Below are 17500 nucleotides of genomic sequence, written 5' to 3' on the forward strand. Positions count from 1 at the left end.
GTGTGTTTGTTTGTGAGTATTTTTGTTTATGTATATGTGTGTTTGTGTGTGTGTGTGTATGTGTGTTTGTGTGTGTGTGTGTGTGTTTGTTTGTGAGTGTTTTTGTTTATGTATATATGTGTGTGTATGTGTGTGTGTGTGTGTGTGTGTGTTTGTTTGTGAGTGTTTTTGTTTATGTATATATGTGTGTGTATGTGTGTGTGTTTGTGAGTGTTTTTGTTTATGTGTGTTTGTGTTCGTATGAATGTTTGTGTGTGTGTGTTTGTGTGTGTGTGTGTGTGTGTGTGTGTGTGTGTGTGTGTGTGTGTGTTCGTATGTGTGTTTGTGTGTGTGTGTGTGTGTGTGTGAGTGTATTACTTCAGCAGGTCGCAGCGGCCGACGTCGTTCTGAAAATACACCATCTTCTTCAGGATGCGACTTAGATGCAGCGGAAACCAGCAGAGAGCGAAGATCAGCACCAGAGAAAACACGGCCTTCGCCACCTCACGCCTCTGCTCACACACACGCACACACACACACACACACACACTCATTATAACGATGGTCTCAGCTGGGTCGTTCAGCACTGAGTGTTCGGTTCTTCACCTGCTTCAGGTGTTCGCTCAGAGAAAACTTCAGGCTTCCCTTCCTGTTGCTCAGCATCTCACAGGTCATGAGTGTGTAGAAGACGGCTGTACACACCAGCGGCACGCAGAAATAAAAGCCAAACAACCACCAGACCTTCACGTCCCTGTAGAACTGCACACACACACACACACACACATCTTCAGTCAACATATAGAATCTTATGTAACATAAAATTATATATAGATATAGACATATACGCATTTGAAATATCTGTATATCATCTGAATGATCTATTTTCTAATATAATACTTTTTTACTTCTAATATATTGTATAGATCTTGTAAACGTAAGCGATCTGCGTGTGTAGTATCAGTTATGGGGGAACACGGCTGTGTGTGTTCTTACGGTCATGAAGGGCGTCTCTGGTTTCAGCATGCAGGTGCGGATGGTGACGTTGTTGTAGTCGAAGCTGACCATTTTGAAGCCGATGGCCTCAGGAACGGCCAGAACTAGAGCCAGCAGCCAGATACACAGGATCTCCACAGCCGTGGACACAGGGATCCCCACACCCTGAACACGACTCCAGGACGCCACCGCACGGTACCTGCACGCACACACACACACACACGCACGCACACACACACACACACACACATCTGCTCTTAGAGACCCACACACACTCCAAAGGCTTATGTTGTCAGATACTTGTTTCTTGCAAAACCTTGGGAGTCTCCGGCTAACACTCTCACAACTTTCAGGAACGTCATTTTTTTATGTATTTTAAATTCAATGTAAGTGTTAGATAAAATCATTCTTGAACGTTCTTATAACTATTACAGTGTTTTCAGCTGCTTACACACATTTTCAAAACTTTATCTATTCAGGAATTGCACACACAAAGCACAAAACGAAGCACTGCTGTAACCATAACAAGACATTAATATAGCATTTTGTGCAATTTGATTAAAAAATGTGTTTGAAGTTTTGATTTATGCTTATTATTATTATTAATTAAATTTTTTATTTTGACATATTTTTTTGATACGTTACCATTGTTTGCTGTTCGGAAATCTTGGCTTTCATTTTGTGCAATTTAATTTTACTTGTGTTTTTCAATTTTGGTTTGGTGCATGTTATTTTTTTGATCCGTGATTGCAATACATTTGTGAATACAGTATTACACAGAACAGAAGAAAGGACACAGGTGTGTAGATGTGTGTTTATTGATTTGATGAATTAGTGCGGCTTAGTTGAAAAAACGACGTTCTCATAATGTTGAGAGGAAACATTGGTAGAACTCTGAACGTCCTCGTGGTGTTACTTGTATCAGATGAAAGTTCTAAATGTGACAAGCAAACGTTACACTAAACCTAAATCTTACATTTCGAGTGTGACTAAAGTTATTGGAATGTTGTTAGAAAGATTCTTTTAACTTTTACATCACATTCTAATCACGAGAAGAAACCTGGATATTTCAACTTCTTTCAAAACAACGTTTCCACAAACATTTCTATAACCTTAATATAGACAGATTAAATTACAGCTAACGGGAAAAGTTCTCAGAACATTCTAGGAACACTGAAAACATTAATGTGTCTCAAACTGTTTTATTTGAAAAATGATGTTTATGTAATGTTTTCTAAATGTTACTTGTTTCAGAACGTTCAGAGAACATCTAAAGGAGCACAAAATCAGTCTTGAGTCTCTGGGGTGTATTTGAAGCAATAGACAACAATACATTGTATGGGTCAAAATTATTGATTTCTCTTTTATGGCAAAAATCATTAGGATATTAAGTAAAGATCATGTTCCATGAAGATATTTAGTAAGTCTCCTACCGTAAATATATCAAAACTTCATTTCTGATTAGTAATATGCATTGCTCAGAACTTCATCTGAACAACTTTAAAGATGATTTTCTCAATATTTAGATTTTTGTGTACCCTCAGATTCCAGATTTTCAAATAGTTGTATCTCAGACAGATTGTCCTCCGAACAAACCACACATCTGTGGAGAGATGATTCACTTTTTTCAGGTTTCATGTGATGTATAAATCTCTATTAAAAAAAGAATGACTCGTATGACTGGTTTTGTGCTCCAGGGTCACACATTGTTCGCAAAATAATAAAATGGAATGTATCCCTAACGTTTGTATTACTAAAACTTTCAGAACAGAAAATGTTTTCATGGAAAATTCAGAAATAATCTTTTCGTAAGTTAATGTGGGTGTTAGTAAAACATATGTTGTACTTAAACGTTTTTACGTGACGATATTAAATTTATTTTATTTTCTCATTTGTGTTTGTCTCTGTGTGTGTGTGTGTGTGTGTGTGTGTGTGTGTGTTTCTGTGTGGATGTGTGTGTGTGTGTGTGTGTGTGTGTGTGCGCGTGTCAGTGTGTGTGTGTGTGTGTGTGTGTGCGTGTCAGTGTGTGTGTGTGTTACCTGTCCACACTGAGCGCACAAAGATTGAGAACCGTTATTCCGACTGACGCTTTCTGTAGAAATGGCATGAGTTTGCACAGGAACAGACCCAACACACTGTCATCGAAGGGCCACCGCATCGCCAGCAGCTACACAGACACACACACACACACACACACAGACTGTTAAAGCATATCTTCACAACCTGTGTGATATATTTAAAGAATAACGAATGAAGTGCTTTTATCTTCATAACTGTATGTGTGTGTGTGTGTGTGTGTGTGTGTGTGTGTGTGTGCGTGCGTGCGTGCGTGTGTTTTGAAGTGGGTTGTGTGTGTGTGTGTGTTTTGAAGTGAGTTGTGTGTGTGTGTGTGTGTGTGTGTTTGAATGTGTGATGAGTGTTAGACTGATAACTGTCCAGAAATAAGTCTGTCTGACACACTTCTGCACGATTACCTGAAATAAAGCTGAAATATATATATTTTTTAAATAATCTATTATTTTTAATAAATGTAAACAAATATAATATTTTTATACATTCTGTTTATTTTGTATTTATATATTTTAGATAATTATAAGACATTTAAATAAGACTATATAAATACCATTGTTGTTTTATTGAGCTTTATAAATAAAAAATGAATAAATAAAATAAAATAGTACAATATATACTATTCATTACATTATATAATACAGTAAATGTATATGATAATATAATAATAATTATAATAATAATAATAAATATTTTATATAATTATACAAAAATAAATTAGACTGTATTTACTTTATTTAATTACATTCATTTATACCAAAATAAAATCAGAAATAAAAAAAACAACTGAAATATAAAGAAACCTCAATAGAAGCCTAGTAAAAACGCTTATGGATGACTCCAAAAGCCCATTTGTTTCCAATTAATGCTAATAAACCCACAGTGGTGCTGCAGTGATCTGATTGGTGGGTTACCTTATAGACGTTGATGGGGATGTCGATGGCGATGTAGATGAGGTCTCCGAGCGCCAGGCTGGCGATCAGAGCGTTTGGGCCGTTCCTCATGGTCTTGTTGAGGTAGATGATCCTCAGAAGCGTGGCGTTCCCCACCATCCCCACCACGAAGATGAGGCAGGACAGGATGGTGTTGACGTATTTAAACAAGCCCTCGATGTAGGTCCTCCTCAGACACGCCGGGGGCAGCGACAGCGGCCGGACACCAACCGTCCCAACAGCTCTGGGGTCAGAGGTCAGGCGGTTCAGAGACCGGTGACCTGAGCTGGGGTCAGCGGAGAGCTGGAAGCCATCGGATGAGTTTGATTGACAGTTTCCTCCACCAATCAGCACACAGGATACGACGGCCATTAGCAGGACTTTAGGGGGCCACATCGTGGATCAAAGGCTCCTAGTGTCTCTACACGATACAAACAAAGAGAAACTGTTCTGGGTTCGACACAATGTGACTTTATGGGCGGCATCTGTGATGCGTTCAGTCAAAATCACATTTAGAGTTCCAATGGACGTCAATGTTTAACTTCGTTAAGGAAAAACCAACAAAGTGTGGATATTTTCAGAAAACGAGAGATAATATTTTAAGTCTTTTTACTTACGTACCAGATTTTGTAGATATTTATACTACAAAACAAGACAAAAATACTAAGGAAGAAAAAACATGACAACTATTGTTTGATATGCGAAAAAAAAACAATAAATGCAATAGATGTTTGCGTAGAGAAAAAATGTAGAGAAAAACATTCTGTCAAACAGTTATGAAAAAGGAAGATTTGGCTGCGTATATAATGTGCATTGCATTTGAAAGATCTTAAAACGAAAAAGGTTTCGTTAACGTTCCCTTTAAGTTATGAAAACGTTATTCCAGTTTTTTAAATGTCAAGCATTAAGGAAACTTGTGTAATATTGCGAAAATTAAGGGAATGTTACTTTTGAATGTTCTCTGAATATTTTTTGAAACAACTAGTATTATTAAAAAAAACAAAAACGTAGAATACGTAGAAATAAATAATGTATAAATAACGCTTTTGTGCTAACTTTTTGAAGACATTGTTAATAAAGAACAGATTCCCTGCTAACAAAAATATGCTTCAAGTATGATTTGCTAACATTCCCATTAAATTATAGAAAAAATATTTTTTAATGCTCTCTGAACTTATTTTTTATTTTTTTATTAGTTTTGTGAACATTAGAGGAACATTCAGAAATAACAGTTTTATAAATTAATGGAAACATTACTAAATTGTTCTCAGAGCATACTTTTGTTAACTGGGTTTTTAATAATGTTCTTTAAACGTTAGCAGAAAAAACATTTACAAAATTCATGCAACGTTTTTTTTTCACCCTGAAAACTTTTAAATAAAGTTCTAATAACGATTTTAATTTTCTTGGAATGTCAAGTTGGATGTTCTTCTATCATTTTTTTTTTTTTTAAGTGTTACTACTCGTTTTAGAACAGTTGGAGAACGTTCAAAAGTAACATTCCCGTATTTGGTTGCAAAATTCTAAAAGGGAATGTTTTTATACAAACGTCATTTTTTTATGTATTTTAAAATGCAAACACACATTTAGGTTTTTGGTGCACTTGCTCCATAGCCTTACATTGCTTTACATTTGATCAGTTTAATGAAACTCTCTCAGACGATGCACAGAATATCACAGTTGCTCACACATGTCAGTGATTGAGTCTCGAATGCAACACGCTTCTCTGGAAACTTAGAGGAAAGCCACAAACACACTGTTTACATCAGTTCAGCCGAATCACATCAAACGAACTGATTCACTTTGAACTCCAGCAGCAGCATTGGCTTTAACACGGGATCCTGGCCTTTTCCTCTGACATATATATATATATATATATATATATATATATATATATATTTTTTATGAAATTTTTTTTGTTGCATGTCATTTAGTTGCATGTTTTTTTTATACATTTAAAATGTATATATAGAGTTTTATAAAAAAAATTGTTAAAGTTTAGTAATTTTGCTGCATTCTTTTGTCATTTTTAAATATTTAAAATGTATAAATAGAGCTTTATTGAAATTTTAGCTAAACTTTATTTATTTAGTTGCATGTTTTTGTCATTTTGAATGAATTAACATCTGTATATAGTTTTATTAAAGTTTTAGCTAAAGTTTAGTCATTTTTCTGCATGCTTTTGTCATTTTTAAACATTTAAAATGTATAAATTGAGTTTTATTAAAAAATTTAGCTAAAGTTTAGTCATTTTGTCATTTAAAAAAAAAAATGCTTGTAAATTTTTATTAGTTTTTATTTATATGTTTTAGTTTTAGTTGTTTTAGTGCTTCAAATAAAAATGAGAAATGTTCCGTAAGCAATTAGCTGAAATATTTTTAATTCAGCTTTAATATTTTTCATAGTTTTGTTTTTTAATGGTTTTAGTTATGGTTATCATAATAAAGATCTCAGTGTCTCTATATACGCTCAAAACTCACATTTCATAAATAATCTGAACTGCTATCCAAATGTATTTTATAGCTCTGTACTCTTACAGTATGTCAACTAATTGGCTCTTTTTATTTCTCTATGTACTCTTTACTTTATTACTTACATGTGAGACGAAGTTAAACGCTCAAAAGTTTCCTGAGAAACCTCGGAGCACTAAAAGCATGTGTAAAATAGTAGAAAAGCAAGATTAGTAGTCAGTAAGTGAAGAGGCAGACGTGCAATGACGCGCAGAAACACACACTGACCTTCAGAATGACGCTGATACACTCTTCTGTCTTTCTCTCCTCACGGACTGAAGCGCTGTGTGTCCTGAATCTACAGACGCAATCCAGAAGAGCAGATCTGAGAGAGTTATCTTTAAACACCCTCCCCTCTCTCTCTCTCTCTCTCTCTCTCTGTCTCTGTCTCTCTCTCTCTCTCTCTCTCTCTCTCTCTCTCTGTCTCTGTCTCTCTCTCTCTCTCTCTCTCTCTCTCTCTCTCTCTCTGTCTCTCTCTCTCTCTCTCTGTCTCTCTCTCTCTCTCTCTCTCTCTCTTTCTTATCTGTGGGACATGGCCTTCCTTCCTATCAATTTTAAGACACACAGGCATTTTCATCAGGACCTTATCTAATCATCTTATGAAGAAAACAGAATAAACACTTTTTTTTTCTTTTTTTTTTTTGGACACGCACACATGATGTCTTCATTGTTACCAGTCAAATGTTTGGAATCTATTCATGTTTTTGAAATAAGTATTTTCTGCTCATAGAGGCTGCATTTATTTGATCAATACATACTGTAAGAAATCTGAAATATTATTCTGATGTAACCATCTGTTGTCTGTGTGAATCTGTGGTAAAGTGTAATTTATTTCTGTGATGATCCGCTGTATTTTCAGTGTCACATGATCTTCAGAAATCATGAAAATATGATGATTTACTGCTCAAGAAACATTTCTGATTATTATCAGTGTTGAACAGTTTTGTTGCACAATAGTTTTGTGGAAACTGATGCATTTCATTTTTCAGGATTCACAAAACAACAGCATTTATTTGAAAAGGAAATATTTTGTACCATCAGAAATGTCTTTAATGAAACTAATTGTTTATTATTCAACACTGATAACAATCAGAAATGTTTCCTATTATTCTGATTTCTGAAGATCATGTGACACTGAAGACTGGAGGAATGATGCTGAAAATACAGCTGAGCATCACAGAAATAAATTACACTTTAACACAGATTCACACAGAAAACAGATGATTTAAATACTAATAATATTTCAGATTTTTACTGTATTTTTGATCCAATACATGCAGCGTCTGTGAGCATTATCTTTCAAATACTATTATCTTACTGCCACATTACTGGTGCTCTCTAAACACTGCTCCATTCACATCAGTGTAAAAGTTATAGTCAGATTGTTATTAACCCAGTTCTAAATCAAACGCTGAGACCCGCCGTGATACTAGAGACTGGACTATAGAGACAGGTCAAAGGTCACTCAGTGCCCACAGCCAAACCACTGAGAGCAATTACAGACCTGACCTCATAAACTCTGACCTGCAGGGGGCATCAGCACACACACACACACACACACACACACACACATAACAGAGAGGATCTACTAGAGATAATTGATTAGTTTGAAATCTGCTTTATTAATGTTAGCTTCAAAGATTTGATCTTGATTGTGTGTGTGTGTGTGTGTGTGTGTGTGTGTTTTAATACAATTCTAAACAATATTATTGCAATTATAATTATTATTTTAAATATGTTAAACTACATGACAATGTAAAAAAGAAAATGCTCCATTATCTGACGTAAAATAAGTTTATGTAGGCTATATAACATTTATTTTATTTAACGTTTTCATTTCAATATTCATTCCAAATTCGATTTCAAGTAACAAACAGTTTTTATGGTTTTAGTTTAAATCTACTTTAATAAAACAGTCACACATCAAAAGACTTATAAACTGTTGAAGGTTCATTTTAGGTTGCAAACAAATTGCCTTTTTCTTAATCAGACTGTTTTTATCTCAATTACAATCATCTGAAACACCAAAGAGCGGAAAAAAGTGTGTGTCTGTGTGTGTGTGTGTGTGTGTGTGTGTGTGTTCTCATATGGTTAACAACACATGACCAGGACAGATGCACAATATGATGCCAGCATGAAGCTTTGAGGGTCTCTGAAAGGAAATAACATTAAAACCATATTAAACCAACAACTGAAAGACTCGGCTTTTACACAATGCACTAAACCCCAAACACGACTTTCAGTGTACAACATCGATTTATTATAAAACCAGCTCCATTTATTTTCTGTGCATGTGTTATTTTATAAAGAGCCTCTGTGTCTTTAATTAAGTGTTTGCATCAATGCTGTTAACCCTTCATTCATACTGTACATGAACAAACATCTGAAAGTGAATCAGCAGAAGTTCTTCATTAGCTCTTTATGGTGTTAATATCTCTATCCGTGTGAATAAATGTGAAATCGTCTCATAAAGCAGCTTTGATCTGAATAATCAAACCACAAACACTCTGAAGTCACAAACCAATAAAGATTTTCCAAATAAACTCGAGTCCCTAAGAGATATTGAGGATGTTTACTGCTGGAGGAAATCCACAGATAGAAGAATACAGCTAAACTAACACTTGGGTGGCTTTACACAGCGTGTGATATCTGAATAGGTTCCTAGATTTGGTTTGAAATGTTAATATAGACATTTTAATTCGCTTATTTATTTCGCTTTAGTCATCGCGTGCACGCATGACTAAAGGAGTCGTTTAGAGTCATTTACGTTTGATTCAAACTCAAATAACGAAGAATTTAAAAGAGCCATTAATTTTTTAATTTCGACATCGCTTTTAATGAATTTAAAAAACACATAGTGATGGTGAAACAGAGCTTTTCTGAACTCAGAATCGGCTTAATGATTCACTGTTTTGAAGCGATCTGTTCGGATCGCGTCTTGTGAATCATCTTGTGACTCCGAAGTCTATTATTGGTGAATCATTTGGTTTGTATTGAAGCTTCGGGACTTGTTTTTATTTTTATTCTGTTTTATCCAGAACCAAGAAACAGAACCAAGCCGGGATCTAAGTTCTTGTTTAATTTTTTTGACATATTAGAAGGTTTACTTTAAGCAAACATTTCTTTTTATCATTCCATGAAGAAAAAAAAAATCGAAACGTTTTTTTTTTACCAAACAAGTTATAGCCTATATATGAACAAAACATTCAGAATATAGATAATTTAACGGCTTACTGCAGGAGAAAAACCTCATTTTTAGAAAACAGGCAAAATACATGTATTATAATATAAATATATACAGACAAAAATAGATACAATTTTATAAAATAAACACTTGAAGGTGTATTTAGTCTGAAAAAAGACTTAATGAAAAGGCAAACATATCTAAATTGACAGGTCCATGAAAAAAGACTGATTTTCCCTGATTTTCGCCTATTATAAATAATTATAAAAAAAGTTTTGAATATTCTTACCGCATTCTGACAGCAGGTGGCGCTATTGTACTAAAATCACGCGCTGCTGCAAGCACACTTAAATACTCCTTTAATTTGTTTCAAACTCAAATTTACTGAACTGTAATACATGTAATAGCTGATATTGATAATTCTGTACATATGTAATGTAATTAGGACAGATGATTGCTCCGCGTGTCCGAGGGGCGGGGACGCGCGCCTGAAGCCGCCTGAGAGCCGCAGATCTTCAGACGCTCGTTCACGAGGACCAGACACACACGCAACGGTACGAAACTTTCATTTCATTTCTAATCATTTATATTTTATTGTGTGGGTTTCTGTGCATTTCTGAATCTTTCGTCGTGTTGCTTCATAACTCTGAAATCAGTGTCAGTGAAAAACTAGCTACTAATGGTGTTGAATGTATTTGATACAGAACAGATTTTAAATTAATATTAGATGCTTAGATGATGTCCAGCAATTGCCAGGATCTTTTAAATATTATGGTATATGAGGACCGTAATAATTTTAAATGTCTTAAAAGTGAATCGATTTTATAACGCTATATATCAATTTGTTAATTACTGCAGAACTGAAGCCTATTCAGCGTTTTTACATTGTAAATTAAAATTACGCTACTATTTTTAGCATGATTATAGTCTATACAGAGAGATAGAGATTGCATTATTTTAATATCAATCTGCTTTTGTTTCTTTGGTTGGAGATTCCACAAAATCTTACCCTGGGTTTTTGGACATCATTTAAATATGGTAATCAATCAGTATCATGGTATCGCAATGTTAATGTGCTATGGTGCAATCCACAGTACTTATTCTAACAAAGAACTTATTGATGTGCTGCTGTTATTGTTTTGTGGTCAGTCTGGGCTGTGTTGAAGACTCTGTGGTGAACCACTCAGCCATGTCCACTTTCAAGGGCACTAAAGAGGCGTCACAAGTGTCAGACCCTGTGCTTCTGGGACATGTTGCACTGCTGGGCAGCTGTTTGGTGTATTAATAGGGTCTGTGAGTTTTACACCATCGCTTTCACAGCCTCGAAAGCGCTGAACTCCATTTGTGAGTTTACTTTGTGGCTTTAATCTAACAAACTAGATTTGTGAAGATGTGCAACTCACCCTCACAATACACTGTGGTTGTCAAAGTGTTCTTTCTAGTCGTTATAAGTACACAATGTACCTTTTTATCTTAACAATGCGGTTCTTTTTAAAAAAAGTAGTGTGCAGTCTAAATAGGAAGCATCTTTAGGCATCATAGGCATGTTTCTGATTGTGGTGTAAATTGAAAGGAAATATTACACATTCCTTGACATAACAAGGTAATCCTATAATGCACTGTAACTGCAGTGGAAAATAGGGGAGAAATGTTGATTTTAATTTTAATAATAATTTAAAACTAGTTTATACACTATTTATGTCTGATAGAATGATGATTACACATGTAGGGAGCTCACTAGGGTTTGGAACAGAACCTCAGTCTGGTTAGGATGTTGATTGATGCTATATTTTGAGTGTTCTAGATGTGTTTTCTCTGCTGCTGGTCTCTATATAGGGAGATTTCACGATCGTAACGGTAAGGTCTCTCATTTGGATCAACAGATCACTGTCCTGCAGTGGAACACAATCCTGGAGAATCAGGAGGGATTTCACTGCAATTCAGAGTCAGACCTTAGACAAAGTCTATAATGGCCTATCCTATATATGAGGGTAAATAGAAATTAGATTCAGATTTGTGAGTCAATTTGAATCGAATCAAGAGATTCTAAATTATTTTCCCCAACACTTCCGATTACTCAGAACACCTTGACAACACCCTACCACTCAGAACACCCTGAAAACGCCATAACAACCAGAACACTCTGACAACGCCGTACCATCTAGAGCACCCTGACAGTGCCTTAACAAACACTCACACTGCCAATACCATAACAACCACTCAGAATACCCTGAAACACCCCTACCACTCAGAACACCCTGACAGTGCCTTAGCAACCACTCAGAACACACTGCCAATGTCATAACAATCACTCAGAACACCCTGACAACACCCTACCACTCAGAACACCCTTACAGTGCTTTAACAACCACTCAGAACACACTGCCAATGTCATAACAACCACTCAGAACACCCTGACAACACCCTACCAGACACAACACCCTGACAATGCCCCAAACAATCACTCAGAACACCCTGACAAGACCCTACCATTCAAAATAACCTTACAATGCCCTAACAACCACTCAGAAAACCCTGACAACACCCTACCACTCAAAACACCCTGACAATGCTGTAACAACCAGAACACCCTGACAATGCCCTAACAACCAGAACACCCTGACAACACCCAGCAACCAGAACACCCTGACAATGCCCTAACAACCATTCTGTACACCCTGACAACAACCTACCACTTAGAACAGCCTGACAACACCCTAACCATCAGAACACCATGACAATGCCCTAACAACCACAACACTCTGACAACACCCTAGCAACCAGAACACCCTGACAATGCCCTAGCAACCACTCAGAACACCCTGACAACACCCTACCATTCAAAAGACTCTGACAATGCCCTAACAACCACTCAGAACACTCTGACAACAACCTACCACTCAGAACACCCTGACAACACCCTACCACTCAGAACAGCCTGACAATACCCTACCACTCAGAACACCCTGACAACACCCTACCACTCAGTACAGCCTGACAAACACTTTACAAGTCAAAACACCCTGACAATGCCCTAACAACCACTCACAACACCCTGATTATGCCCTACCACTCAGAACACCCTGACAGTGCCTTAACAACCACTCAGAACAGCCTGAACAACACCCCTACCAGACACAACACCCTGACAATGCCCCAAACAATCACTCAGAAACACCCTGACAAGACCCTACCATTCAAAATAACCTTACAATGCCCTAACAACCACTCAGAAAACCCTGACAACACCCTACCACTCAAAACACCCTGACAATGCTGTAACAACCAGAACACCCTGACAATGCCCCTAACAACCAGAACACCCTGACAACACCCTAGCAACCAGAACACCCTGACAATGCCCTAACAACCACTCAGTACACCCTGACAACAACCTACCACTCAGAACAGCCTGACAACACCCTAACCATCAGAACACCATGACAATGCCCTAACAACCACAACACTCTGACAACACCCTAGCAACCAGAACACCCTGACAATGTCCTAACAAACCACTCAGAACCCCCCGACAACACCCTAGCAACCAGAACACATTGACAATGCCCTAGCAACCACTCAGAACACCCTGACAACACCCTACCATTCAAAAGACTCTGACAATGCCCTAACAACCACTCAGAACACTCTGACAACAACCTACCACTCAGAACACCCTGACAACACCCTACCACTCAGAACAGCCTGACAATACCCTACCACTCAGAACACCCTGACAACACCCTACCACTCAGTACAGCCTGACAACACTTTACAAGTCAAAACACCCTGACAATGCCCTAACAACCACTCAGAACATCCTGACAACACCCTATCATTCAAAAGACCCTGACAATGCCCTACCACTGGTAGGGTGTTGTCAGAACATCCTGACAACACCCTACCACTCAGAACAGCCTGACAACACCCTACCACACAGAACATCCTGACAACACTCTACAAGTCAGAACATCCTGACAACACGCTACCACTCAGAACACCCTGACAACACCCTACCATTCAAAAGACCCTGACAATGCCCTACCAACCACTCAGAACACCCTGACAACACCCTACCACTCAGAACACCCTTGAAACACCCTACGATTCAAAATACCCTGACAATACCCTAACAACCACCCAGAAAGCCCTGACAACACTCTACCACTCAAAACAGCCTGACAACACCCTACCATTCAAAAGACCCTGACAATGCCCTACCAACCACTCAGAACACCCTGACAACACCCTACCACTCAGAACACCCTGACATCACCCTACCATTCAAAAGACCCCGACAATGCCCCTAACAACCACTCAGAACGCCCTGACAACACCATACCGCTCAGAACAACCTGACAACACTTTAAAAGTCAGAACACCCTGAAAACACCCTACCACTCAGAACACCCATACAACACCCTACGATTCAAAAGGCCCTGACAATGCACTAACAGCCACTCAGAACGCGCTGACAACACCCTGCCACTCAGAACAGCCTGACAACACCCTACCATTCAAAAGACCCTGACAACACTTTACAAGTCAGAACACCCTGACAACACCCTACCACTCAGAACACCCATACAACACCCTACGATTCAAAAGACCCTGACAATGCACTAACAACCACTCAGAATGCCCTGACAACACCCTACCGCTCAGAACAACCTGACAACACTTTAAAAGTCAGAACGCGCTGACAACACCCTGCCACTCAGAACAACCTGACAACACCCTACCATTCAAAAGACCCTGACAGCACTTTACAAGTCAGAACACCCTGACAATGCCCTAACAACCACTCAGAACACCCTGACAACACCCTACGATTCAAAAGACCCTGACAATGCCCTAACAACCACTCAGAAAACCTAGACAACACCCTACCACTCAGAACAACCTGACAACACCCTACCACTCAAAACACCCTGACAATGCTGTAACAACCAGAACACCCTGACAATGCCCTAACAACCAGAACACCCTGACAACACCCTAGCAACCAGAACACCCTGACAATGCCCTAACAAACCACTCAGTACACCCTGACAACAACCTACCACTCAGAACAGCCTGACAATACCCTAACCATCAGAACACCCTGACAATGCCCCAACAACCACAACACTCTGACAACACCCTAGCAACCAGAACACCCTGACAATGTCCTAACAAACCACTCAGAACCCCCTGACAACACCCTAGCAACCAGAACACATTGACAATGCCCTAACAACCACTCAGAACACCCTGACAACACCGTACCATTCAAAAGACTCTGACAATGCCCTAACAACCACTCAGAACACTCTGACAACAACCTACCACTCAGAACACCCTGGCAACACCCTACCACTCAGAACAGCCTGACAATACCCTACCACTCAGAACACCCTGACAACACCCTACCACTCAGTACAGCCTGACAACACTTTACAAGTCAAAACACCCTGACAATGCCCTAACAACCACTCAGAACACCCTGACAACACCCTATCATTCAAAAGACCCTGACAATGCCCTAACAACCACTCACAACACCCTGATTATGCCCTACCACCCAGAACACCCTGATAACACTCTACAAGTCAGAACACCCTAACAAGACCCTACCACTCAGAACACCCTGACAACACCCTACCATTCAAAAGACCCTGACAATGCCCTTACAACCACTCTGAACACCATGACAACAACCTACCACTCAGAACTCCCTGACAGCACCCTACCACTAAGAACACCCTGACAACACCCTACCACTCAGATCAGCCTGACAACACTCTACAAGTCAGAACATCCTGACAACACGCTACCACTCAGAACACCCTGACAACACCCTACCAATCAAAAGATCCTGACAATGCCCTAACAACCACTCAGAACACCCTGACAACACCCAACCACTCAGAACACCCTGACAACACCGTACCACTCAAAACACCCTTACAATGCTGTAACAACCAGAACACCCTGACAACACCCTACCACTGATAGGGTGTTGTCAGAACATCCTGACAACACCCTACCACTCAGAACACCCTTACAACACCCTACGATTCAAAAGACCCTGACAATGCCCTAACAACCACTCAGAACGCCCTGACAACACACTACCACTCAGAACAGCCTGACAACACCCTACCATTCAAAAGACCCTGACAATGCCCTACCAACCACTCAGAACACCCTGACAACACCCTACCACTCAGAACAGCCTGACAACACCCCTACCTTTCAAAAGACACCGACAATGCCGTAACAACCACTCAGAACACACTGAAAACACCCTACCACTCAGAACAGCCTGACAACACTTTACAAGTCAGAACACCCTGACAACACCCTACCACTCAGAACACCCTGACAACACCCTACCATTCAAAAGACACGACAATGCCCTAACAACCACTCAGAACGCCCTGACAACACCCTACCACTCAGAACAGCCTGACAACACTTTACAAGTCAGAACACCCCTGACAACACCCTACCACTCAGAACACCCTTAAAACACCCTACGATTCAAAATACCCTGACAATGCCCTAACAACCACCCAGAAAGCCCTGACAACACTCTACCACTCAAAACAGCCTGACAACACCCTACCATTCAAAAGACCCTGACAATGCCCTACCAACCACTCAGAACACCCTGACAACACCCTACCACTCAGAACAGCCTGACAACACTTTACAAGTCAGAACACCCTGACAACAACCTATCACTCAGAACACCCTGACAACACCCTACCACTCAGAACACCCTGACAACACCCTACCACTTAGAACACCCTGACAACACCCTAACATTCAAAAGACCCCGACAATGCCCTAACAACCACTCAGAACGCCCTGACAACACCCTACCGCTCAGAACAACCTGACAACACCCTACGATTCAAAAGACCCTGACAATGCACTAACAACCACTCAGAACGCGCTGGCAACACCCTGCCACTCAGAACAGCCTGACAACACCCTACCATTCAAAAGACCCTGAAAACACTTTACAAGTCAGAACAGCCTGACAACACCCTACCACTCAGAACACCCATACAACACCCTACGTTTCAAAAGACCCTGACAATGCACTAACAACCACTCAGAACGCCCTGACAACACCCTGCCACTCAGAACAGCCTGACAACACCCTACCATTCAAAAGACCCTGACAATGCCCTAACAACCACTCAGAACACCCTGACAACACCCTACCACTCAGAACACCCTGACAACACCCAACCACTCAGAACACCCTGACAACACCCTACCACTCAGAACACCCTGACAACACCCTATCATTCAAAAGAACCCGACAATGCCCTAACAACCACTCAGAACATCCTGACAACACCCTACCACTCAGAACAACCTGACAACACTCTACAAGTCAGAACACCCTGACAACAACCTATCACTCAGAACACCCTGACCGCAACCACTCATATCAACCACTAGCAGGGACAGTGAATTTTGCATAGAAAAACAGCACTCAAATTTTGTACTGAATTTGTACAAATCTGGTTTGATTTACATAGAAATAGTTTAAATATTTTATGTGTCAGGTAATCAAGGACTGTGAGTGTGTGTGTGTGTGTGTGTTTGGTCTCTTTGTCTCAGTGGTCTGGTTGTAGTTTTCTGGCTCTCCTCCAGTCATACACTGTTATTTTTGGACTCAGCAATGGGAAAATAAGAAGGCGTATAATCTTTGACTAAAAGGACGTCACACACACACACACACACACACACACACAGACACACACACGTATGACTGTAGATGATGTGCATGTGATCAGCTGTTTCTCTTCAGCTGTGTAATCTATCAGTTA

At 39.3% G+C, this 17500-nt stretch overlaps 2 protein-coding genes across 3 annotated transcripts in view; one reads left to right on the plus strand and one right to left on the minus strand.

Annotated features, from left to right (window-relative positions):
• Positions 1-6837, minus strand: part of ednrab (endothelin receptor type Ab) — a 9858-nt gene extending 3021 nt beyond the window's left edge. The window contains exons 1-6 of one of the 2 annotated variants that reach the window (XM_026199815.1): positions 6713-6837; positions 3957-4419; positions 3012-3139; positions 973-1171; positions 586-738; positions 358-491 (exon numbers count right to left, since the gene is read on the minus strand). In XM_026199815.1, the coding sequence (XP_026055600.1) occupies positions 358-491; positions 586-738; positions 973-1171; positions 3012-3139; positions 3957-4370 (1028 nt within the window). In that variant the 5' untranslated portion in view covers positions 4371-4419; positions 6713-6837. The remainder of the gene's footprint in view (positions 1-357; positions 492-585; positions 739-972; positions 1172-3011; positions 3140-3956; positions 4420-6712) is intronic. The other variant, XM_026199814.1, reaches the window with a different exon arrangement.
• Positions 6838-10119: 3282 nt separating this feature from the next.
• Positions 10120-17500, plus strand: part of LOC113041347 (calcitonin gene-related peptide type 1 receptor-like) — a 25248-nt gene continuing 17867 nt past the window's right edge. Inside the window, exon 1 of the mRNA XM_026199816.1 lies at positions 10120-10222. The gene's annotated coding sequence lies outside the window, so the exon portion shown is untranslated. The remainder of the gene's footprint in view (positions 10223-17500) is intronic.

Source organism: Carassius auratus, chromosome 23, assembly GCF_003368295.1.
Source record: "Carassius auratus strain Wakin chromosome 23, ASM336829v1, whole genome shotgun sequence".
NCBI lineage: Eukaryota > Metazoa > Chordata > Actinopteri > Cypriniformes > Cyprinidae > Carassius > Carassius auratus.